Consider the following 7,238-nt stretch of genomic DNA (forward strand, 5'->3'; position numbering starts at 1 on the left):
CATAATCATGCATAAAATACAAAAGAAATCTGCACATACAATACTTGCCAAAAATCTGCACTAATGCTTAACAGAAATCTGCATACTAGCTTGATAAAAATCTGCATAATAGCTTAACAGAAATCTGCATACTAGCTTAACAAAATCTGCACTTGCTTAACAGAAATTCTGCAAAGAAACTTAACAAAAGAAACATATTCTGGCTAGTACAGATTTTCATCGTCTTTCAAACTTCCTTTCCATAATATGACTAATACACAGCTTATCTGGAATTCACTCAATAAAGATATTATAACTCGTATTCCATTTAAAATTCCAGAATCGGCCAAGCACAGATGTTATCCATATACTTGAATGGAAGTAGCATAACTAAACCTCAAGCTCAGATTCAACATAAGCAATTTATCTAAACCTCATGCTCAGATTTAACATAAGCAAATTATCTAAACCTCATGTTCAGATTAAAGAACCTCAAATCTGTATACTCGAATGAAAGTAGCATATCTAAATTACTCACATACTTCTCACCTGTTAAATTCATTACATCAATTCAAATCATCTTTAATCTTAACACATGATACTCACCAAATCTATACTTGAATCTGTAGGTTTTGCTACCACATCCATGATCAACTCAAGAGAATCCAAACATCAACAATTAGCTTCACGGAACTTAAACTAGCTTCAAAGGAACTAACAAATAAAAATCTAACTCATGCATAGGGAAGTAAAAGATGGATCATATACATTGGAGAAATACTCTTTTCAGTTAGTAACAGTACATCAATTCAGATTATGGTAGCAGTGGATAACCTAAACCACAGCAACCACTAACTTCTCATATCCATTCAATGAGACATAAACAGAATCGAACAAGATCTGACGTAGTTAAAAGATCAAAACCTTATAGCCTAAAATCATGCTTCATTCAATCCTTGCATAATTTAACAGAACAACTTCGAGATCATTACAAATACAACAGATTTCGAAATCTACAACGTCCTACATGAACCGATCATGCCTACTAAGGTAACAAACAGCAAGGGTTTGAGTCAAAACCTAGGAATACTAATTACAAGGCTTTGAAGGAAATCTAATCCACCTGCTTGAACTAAACTAACCATTTCCTTTCTTTCTTTAGGGTTCACGACAGCAAACATTCTACAACAAGGAAGCTCATGGCAGAGACCCTTCATCTTCACGATCATGCTCAAAAATACAAGAAAAATGCCAATTTAAAATCGGAACAACTCTTACCGCAGGTGAGTAGCAACTTACCTTCGTTTCCTTGACTCACAGCCGAAGGAGGAACCTTCTAGGGTTCGGTTAACTTGAGTTTTCGGCTTCTTCTTGCGCCCACAGATCCCCCTCGACAATGGTGGTCGCACACGGTTGAGGACCCGCCGGAAAAACCCTTCGCCGACGCCGGAGAGAAGAACCCCAGCCTTGGCTGCGGTTTCGCCCGAGAGAAGCCGCCCGAGCTGCCTTTGTCGCGCGAGAGAGTCGCCGTCGCCGAGAGAGGAAAGGGATCGGGAATTATGAGAGAAATTTCTAGGTTTTTGAAAAAAAAGAAACTCAATTCCTTTCTTATACTAGGGTTTCCTATTATCTAACTACGGCTTAAGAATATTTCACACCATATATATTTAACAAAACTTGCTTAGCTCAGTTGGTTGGCTGACTTTGGTTAGGGTCTAGTTCGGTCCGAGATCTTGGGTTCAAAATCCGACCTTAACACTTTTTATTTTATTTTATTATTTTTTTTAAACTTCTTCCTCTTGGTAAAAATACCAAACGAACTCCAAAAATTACGTAAAAATACTCTAAAAATTTCTAAAAATCTCTAGAATATTTTAAAGGTATTTATAAATATTTTTGAATTATTTTTTGGACTCAAAATGAGAAAATTTGGGTCGTTACAGTTCATGTGATGAATCAATGGATTAAATGTAATCCGAATTTGACTCATTGAGTTAGACTCAAAAGGATCCAATTGTTGGATTAAATTCAATTGCATAGGAATCAATGGGTTAGACTCATTGGGTGAACTTGAGTTCACAAAGGAAGTTGAATGGTTAAAATTCAACCATTGGATTAAATGGTTGATTTTGAGTCAATGGATTAGAAGATGAAAGAGTGGAGACTCTTGGTATACCATGGGATGATTATATAAATCATTTTGGAAGTGATTTTCATTAGAGGTGAATATGAAGAGACCCTTGTCATTCTTCTTCTTCCTTCTTCCTCCTCTTGGTCGAAATCATCATTGTGGTTGCTAGCACAACCTTGTGATTTCTTCTCCATCTTGTTTTGTTTGTGAGACAAGCAAGGACAAGGCTTGTTCATGTGGATATCGTAGAGGTGCGGACGCTTGAACGCACTGAGATTTGCATCTAAAGAAAGTTTGCTGTCGGGATTGCAAAGGGCACGCAACAAAGATATACTCCTATTATGTAGCTTAGTATAGATTATGAATAGAAAATGTTTCTTCCTTTCGCATGAATCTGCTGGATAAGAGGATCTAGTAATTTTTCCGCTGCGTTTCCACGTCTTTGGCGCGCTAGATCCCAACATTACTAACTAATTTTGGTAAGCTAAAAATGAAATTATGTTAATGTCCTTTTTTATTCTCACACTGAAAATAATTTTAAGATTTATTAGTAATTTTCACAAATGCATCAATCAGAAATCTAGAGTGCAAAACTTAGTTACGATGCATTATTAGAAAATTTTCTCATTAATCAATTAGTGTTCTAGAGTTCGAGACTCAGTTGCGACATATTATTAGAAATTTTCTCATTAATCAATTAAAGATAGAGTTCAAGACTCAACTGCGTATTATTGAGAATTTTTCTCATTAATCAATTAAAAATCTAGAGTTCTCTTTAGTCACACATTTTAAAATTTGTAACATTGCGAGTAGAGAAATTTCTATAAATACCTTAGGCCAGCGATGTCTGAAAACATATTTTTCTCTGCTTTTGGTTAAGATATATTAAATTAAATTTTTGTAAGGGGGAATTTGTTACAGTAGCTTACTACTGGGATTCTCGAGCATCACCCTAGTATTGCACTATTGCATGAGTCTGGCGTAGCCTTACCCAATTTATGAACGGTCTTTTAATTGAGATTAAATGTAGTATTTGCTCTTATCATTTTAATATCTAATATAAAAAATTAAATTAATTTTTTATGAAGGAGAGTCCGTTACCCACATGCGTTCATGTATTATATCACATACGCAGCAACATATATCTTTGGTGGGACAGTTGCTCCACCTCAATTTTTTGTAAGTACACCTAGAGGTGTATTAAATTATAAAAATATTAAAGTGTTGCTCCACTAAAAAAAATAAAAATAGAGATAATATTCAAAAATTAAAATTATTTTCTATAGATCAATTCTTCTTCTTTCAGATCCCTTCATGTATTATCCTACCTGATATAGAGGGCCTAGCTCATATAATGCGCACCCACACGATCGCTAATATATAATAATATAATTAGAACGATCGATAGGAAATCCTTAATCTTTTGCTTGATTTTAATTTTATATTAGTTGAATGAGAAACTTTTTCTCTAATATAATATTTATATTTTTTTCAACTTATATATAGGTTGGGCTCAACATGTGGGTCATGCCCGACCAAAGTCCATGTCTAACTCGACCTGATCCACAGAGCACGCTACATATCTCATTTCTAAATGAATCATGTCGATTGTTGAGAACATTATATTGTTGAGCAGAGGCACGGACACAGGCATGGAACTGATGAGCTTAAATGTCAGCTGGATTCTCTGTCAATAATCAGATAATAGCCTAGCTAGGCTAAGAGTAAATTGCACACAAATTCTCCTCTGGCTACATCCAATAGTTAGAGTTATGGTTGAGTCCTCAATGTTTGACACAGATGATAAACATATGATATTCTATTTGAATCGGACAAGGATCACCAGCAAAAGTTCTATTATACGTTTGTCATCTGTGCTCCTATTGAACCTCTCTCAATAAGATTTCATATTTTATTAGATCTATGGATGAGATTTTTTTTAATTTTCAAAATATTTTTCATACAAAAATTTACTATTCTATTCCCAATTAAAAAAACTTTCTTAAAAAGTTCAAGTCTTATTATTAATTATTTACTTATTCCACCCACGTCATTAATTCTAAGAAAAAAACTACTTTAAATTATCACTACTATTTTAAAACTAAAACCCACTTTTTGATTTCCCAAATCTCCGGTGCTTATGCTATTTTTCATGTCTTTTCAACCTTTATCCTAGGAAATTAAATTTAAGTGGCGTTTGATTTTCTTGTAGAAATCGGAATGAAAATGAATATTATAAAATGAGAATGAGTATGAATTTGGGTATCATTCTTAAAAATAATATTTGATTAGTTGAATATTTTCAATCGGAATGAACCTAAATTTTCTTTTTTACCCTTAGAGAAAAATAAGAGAAAAAATTAGATGGGAAAGAAAGTTGAATGTGAGAGAAACATATGATGAGAGAGAATGATAGGAGAGAAAGTGTGATGAAAGAGAAAGTGTGATGAAAAAAAATAAAGAGAGAGAAAGTATGATTAGACAAAATGAGGAGAAAGTGGAGAGATTGAAAAGAGAAAAAGTATGATAAGAGAAAAAGTATGCTGAGAGAGGAAGAGTGATGAGAAAAAAATGAAGAGAGAAAATATGATGAGAGAAAATGAAAGATTGAGGAGAGAGAAAGTATGATGAAAAATTAAGGAGAGAGTGTGTAATGGAAGAGGAAGTGTGATGGAAGAAAATGAAGAGAGAGAAAATGAGGAGAGAGAGTGGGTGATGGGAGAGAATATAGAGAGAAAATGTTAGAGAATGTGTTATGAGAGAGAATGAGGAAAGAAAAGTATGTTGAGAGAGAAAGAATGATGATAAAATAAGGAGAGAGAAAATATGATGAAAGAGAATAAGGAGAGAGTATATAAATTGAAAGAAAAATTGAACAAATATACTAACGATATTTTTATCTAAAATTTAATTCACATTCCTATTTCATCAAAATCCAAGAAAAAGGATGAATTTCATCCATACTCATATTTTTGAATTCCATTTCAAAATTTTAATTTCATTCCCACAAATCAAACCTAAAATTTAGGAATAAATTCATTCCTTCATTTTTAAATCTCTAAACTAAAGATCACCGTAAATTTCCTCCTGCATGTAGATGCTTGCTGAGAGAGAAGGGCATGCAGCTTCTCCCGGCAGATGGTTCACCATTCAACAACAAATACAACTAAAAGAGCTGAATAATATTTTAAATAGCAAATGGTGCCCCTACTTGTAATTTAATATACCATTGACTTGCAAACAAACAACAATCGACCTTTTCATCTCCCTCCCCACTTTCCACTTTTTATCAGTCAGTGATGAGCCCAATTAAAGTCCTTCACGATCGACTCACCACGTCGTAGTTTTTTAATTGCAATGGAACAGACAGTTAAATGCTCGACTAATTCGATCAAAATATTTAAATCGTTTTTAACTGGATTTGCTGATCTGGTCGAGATTGAAAAATGTGGGCACTGTGAAGGAGTGGACAGAATTAAGTCCAGGATTAGGCGATGTGGTTGGGGACGGGAGAGGGGGGGTGTTGTGGAGGAGTCCCTCCTCTCTGTCCTTTGCTATTGTTCCTCCGCCAATCTCCCCCCACCTTCCTTCACTCTACACCTCTCTTGCGTCGTTACGCCCACCTAATTTTCCTCTATTTTTAGGACTCACAAAACTCGTCTGTGTGAGAGAGGTGAGTGATGGTTGAGTGCCTTCTCTTTTATTAGCAACGCTATTCTACTCCCCCTTATAAATATACACATCCAGTGGGTTGCTCTCTGTCCACAACCTTTTCTCGAATTCTCTGGTTTAGTGCTTACCACCTTCTTTTCCATTCACTCTCTCTCTCTCTGTTTTTACACCGCTACCGGTGCTTAATTGACATGGAATTAGCGGCAGAGGAAGGCAACAGCAGCGCCAGCGGCAGCATTGATGACGTTGAGTTCGCCCACGCCGTCATCAATAAGCGCAAGCGCACCAAGCGCCACCGCACGCAGCACCCACCGCCACCGCCGCCGGTGGCTGATTCCTCCTCTGCCTCCTCGGCCGAGACGGTATCCGGAACGATTACGGAGGAAGAGGAGGATATGGCCAATTGCCTCATCCTCCTCGCGCAAGGCCGTGCCTTTTCGGAGCCGGAGAAGCGGAGGAGGGATGAGAAGTTTGCCGGAAGGAGGCTACCGGGCGGCGCCGGAAAGGCCGCCGGCGAATTTTTGTACGCGTGCAAGACCTGCAACAAGTGCTTTCCCTCCTTCCAGGCTCTCGGCGGACACCGCACCAGCCACAAGAAGCCTAAATTGGCAGCCATCCTAGCGCTGGCTCCGACGCCGACGCCGACGCCGGCCGAGGAGAATAAGAGGAAGTTACCGATCGTCCCCGGGGACGACAATTTGCTACAAATTAGCCTGAATTCTTCCTTCTCCGCAAAGCCTAAGTTGCACGAGTGCGCGATATGCGGGTCGGAGTTTAGCTCCGGGCAGGCGCTCGGGGGCCACATGCGGCGCCACCGGCCGATGGCCGTCGCAGATGCGCAAGCCCACGCCTCCGCCAAGAAGGACAAGACCAGCTTCCTCTCTTTCGACCTCAATCTCCCCGCTGCGGCCTACGTCGGCGAGGCTCAGAGTCCTCCTTCACCGTCTACGCTCTCTTCTCCGGATCTGCCTCAGCTCTGGTGGCGAGCTGGCGCCATTACTGAGAAGAAGGAATAACGCAAGCTACCACATTGATTCTTTTTTTCATTTACTTCGATTTGGGCATACAAATTCGTTGCTTAATTGTATTATGTGAATAACACATTCTTCTCTTAGCTTCCTGTCATCACCGATTGATTAATCGATGCAATACATCATGTTTTTCCGATATCTGTTGAGTCACGAGTGAGGTGAGCATTGCGTTCGCGTAAAGTAATTAGCGATCGTCTCTTAAAGTGGATTAGGTTCGTCCTCCTCCTCTACAAGACAACTGACAGCAAAAGTTACACACCAGTGGCAATTCTAGCTAACTAGGTTTGCATATCTTATGACGACACAGTTAACAACTTCGGTTGAACAACTCATAACACATAATTAGTTAGTTAACAATCAACGATTACCATGTGATTGATCAGCTTACCGGCCGATTGAATTGTCCAAATTAAGTGGACTAGAGT

At 37.9% G+C, this 7,238-nt stretch overlaps 1 protein-coding gene and 1 pseudogene across 1 annotated transcript; both read left to right on the forward strand.

Moving 5' to 3' along the window:
* Window positions 1-2,965: 2,965 nt before the first annotated feature.
* On the forward strand, window positions 2,966-3,100 carry LOC121979025 (annotated as a pseudogene).
* A 2,542-nt stretch (window positions 3,101-5,642) lies between these two features.
* Window positions 5,643-6,911, forward strand: LOC121977426 (zinc finger protein ZAT5-like). Its single transcript, XM_042530006.1, has one exon. The coding sequence runs from the start codon at window positions 5,974-5,976 to the stop codon at window positions 6,796-6,798; it is 825 nt and encodes a 274-aa protein (XP_042385940.1). The 5' UTR covers window positions 5,643-5,973; the 3' UTR covers window positions 6,799-6,911.
* Window positions 6,912-7,238: the final 327 nt, after the last annotated feature.

The sequence above is a fragment of the Zingiber officinale genome, chromosome 4B, assembly GCF_018446385.1.
Source record: "Zingiber officinale cultivar Zhangliang chromosome 4B, Zo_v1.1, whole genome shotgun sequence".
Lineage (NCBI taxonomy): Eukaryota > Viridiplantae > Streptophyta > Magnoliopsida > Zingiberales > Zingiberaceae > Zingiber > Zingiber officinale.

Excerpts from the sequence above, each read along its gene's own strand:
- LOC121977426 (XM_042530006.1), top strand. The coding sequence starts at position 5,974 with ATGGAATTAGCGGCAGAGGAAGGCAACAGCAGCGCCAGCGGCAGCATT.